Source organism: Phytophthora parasitica (genome assembly GCF_000247585.1).
Source record: "Phytophthora parasitica INRA-310 unplaced genomic scaffold supercont2.1, whole genome shotgun sequence".
NCBI lineage: Eukaryota > Oomycota > Peronosporomycetes > Peronosporales > Peronosporaceae > Phytophthora > Phytophthora nicotianae.
The window spans coordinates 389,944-392,082 of record NW_008634126.1 but is presented as its reverse complement, the minus strand read 5'-3'; the positions used below and the strand labels follow the sequence as shown (position 1 = coordinate 392,082).

General features: G+C 50.3%; 2 protein-coding genes across 2 annotated transcripts in view; one reads left to right on the top strand and one right to left on the bottom strand.

The window, feature by feature from the left end:
- Positions 1-198: 198 nt before the first annotated feature.
- PPTG_00104 (hypothetical protein) lies at positions 199-1,294 on the top strand (the record flags this gene model as incomplete). The annotated part of the gene is made up of 3 exons (XM_008891468.1): positions 199-887; positions 952-991; positions 1,055-1,294. The coding sequence occupies 3 exons, from the start codon at positions 199-201 to the stop codon at positions 1,292-1,294; spliced, it is 969 nt and encodes a 322-aa protein (XP_008889716.1).
- Positions 1,295-1,906: 612 nt separating this feature from the next.
- Positions 1,907-2,139, bottom strand: part of PPTG_00103 (hypothetical protein) — a gene marked incomplete at both ends in the record, with an annotated part of 1,238 nt that continues 1,005 nt past the window's right edge. Inside the window, one exon of the mRNA XM_008891467.1 lies at positions 1,907-2,122. Coding sequence (XP_008889715.1) covers positions 1,907-2,122 — 216 coding nt within the window. The remainder of the gene's footprint in view (positions 2,123-2,139) is intronic.

Here is a 2,139-nt window from a genome sequence, read left to right as displayed (position 1 = left end):
TTCACACATCTGGTTACATCCCCACATTTGCCCCCTCTTCAACTTTGAGATCGCGGCAGCTGTATAGTGAATCTAAGTCAGAAATATATAGCCCCACAAACACAAAGCGCGGGAAATTGGACATTCATACACTTTGCAAAGTTGCAAGCCACAAGACCAATACCAAACTCAAGATCCCCCCTCCCAGCAAACACTATCATGGCCTCCAGCACCAGACCCTCCAGCATTGCCAAGACCAAGGTAGCGGCATCACCATGCCCTATGATGCCGCGGTCGGTGGACGTGCAAGCGGCGAGGGGCTTGAAAGACACCACCTTCGATGGCCTCATGGACGCCACGTCGTCCGCGTCCGACGCCTTGGCGTGGTGCATGTCGGTCCACTTGCTACCCACGTCCTTGTTGTGCCCGAAGTGTGCCAAGGACATGAGATTGGACGTGAATAACGAGCGTCGGCGGTGCTCGCGATCATTGTGCCGCACAGAACGAAGCGTGCGCACGAGCTCCTTCTTTGCCAAGAGCAAGTTGCCCCTGCGAAAACTGGTCCGCCTGATCTGCCACTGGGCAGCTCGGGCGGCGGTCACCAAAGCCGCCGAGATTGTCGGTGTCAATGAGCAGGCAGCCATGCAGTGGTACACCTACTGCAGGGACGTCTGCTCTAAAGAGATGCTTTCGATTCCTGTGCAAATAGGTGAGGAGGGACATATCGTTGAAATAGACGAAACCTCTCTCAAAAAGAAGTCTAAATACAACAGAGGCAAGCACTTCCCTGACTACTGGCTGTTTGGCGGAGTCGATCACACCACCAATCGGTGGTTTGGCATTGTCACGTACGAAGACCGCACGAAACCGACACTGTCGGCCATCATGAAGAAGCACATCAAACCAGGGTGAGGGTGCATCCATTTCTTCATCTATACTGAATCTAAAATATTTGTTTGTAAATGTTTGCAGCACGTTGGTCATGAGTGACCAGTTCACCTCGTACGTGTCGGTGAATGGCAAGCACACGCTTGCTAACAACCGACACCTGCGAGGCATGGACTACAAGCGCTAGTGGGCTAACCACAGTGAAACCTACGTTGACCCCGTCTCAGGCGCTCACACGAACGGGGTGGAGGGTGCTTGGGAGATCCGTATCAAGCGTCACCTCAAGGCGATGCGCGGAATGAAGAAATCTCTCCTGCCCATGTACCTCGATGAGTATTTGTGGCGTACATGGTTTGCGCCCCCGCAAGCTACTGTGACGGAAGTCCTGAGAGTTATTGTCCGCGGCATCGTCAAGTACTATTACTAAGTGCGATGTGGCATATTATGAATATAGGTTGACCTATATTTTGGATCTAGATGTGGGGCTATATCCAGGGAGAGCCCCCAGCTCCCGAGCAGGTGACGGTGTGGTAGGACCCAATCACCACCGCCATCCCTCCGACCAGCAACCGCTGTGAGAGGCTGTTCTCGCAGTACAAGCTGGTCATGATGCCTCAGCGTGCATCGTTGCTATCGATGAATTTCGAGATGCTTATATTTCTGCGTGCTAACCATAAGTTCTGGGATTCAAGTACGCTGATGGGACTAGATGTTGATGTCACTGACGATAAAATAGTGCTAAAAAAAATCGATACAGCAGTTAGCTCTGGTTGGTGTGGACATTACAATAAATAATAAATAATTGTATTGGCTGCTATTCACAACAATAAGAAATAAATGAATAGGAAGAAGAACAATAATAAATAAATGAGGAATATCCATTGTATTGTTCTTTGAGCTTCCCTCTATAGTTTGTAATTTGTGAATTGATCCAAAAAGTGCAACAGACACAGCAAGCAAATTTCATAGTCAGTAATCAACGTGTTCATATTGTAGTTGGCTAAAGGTGAGACTTAGCACCATGCTGCCAGCAAATCTTTCACTCCTCCGTCGGCTTCTGCGCCAACAGCGTCTTAATGTCCTCCTCGAACGACAGCGGACGGTCCTTCGGAGCAAAACGCTTGTACGGCTGGCCGTTGCGGTCCACCAGGAACTTCGTGAAGTTCCACTTCACAAAGTCACCGAACGAACCAGGCAGCTTCGTCTTCAAGTACGTGAACACCGGACGCGCCGTCGCACCGTTTACATCGTGCTTCTCGAAGAACGGGAACG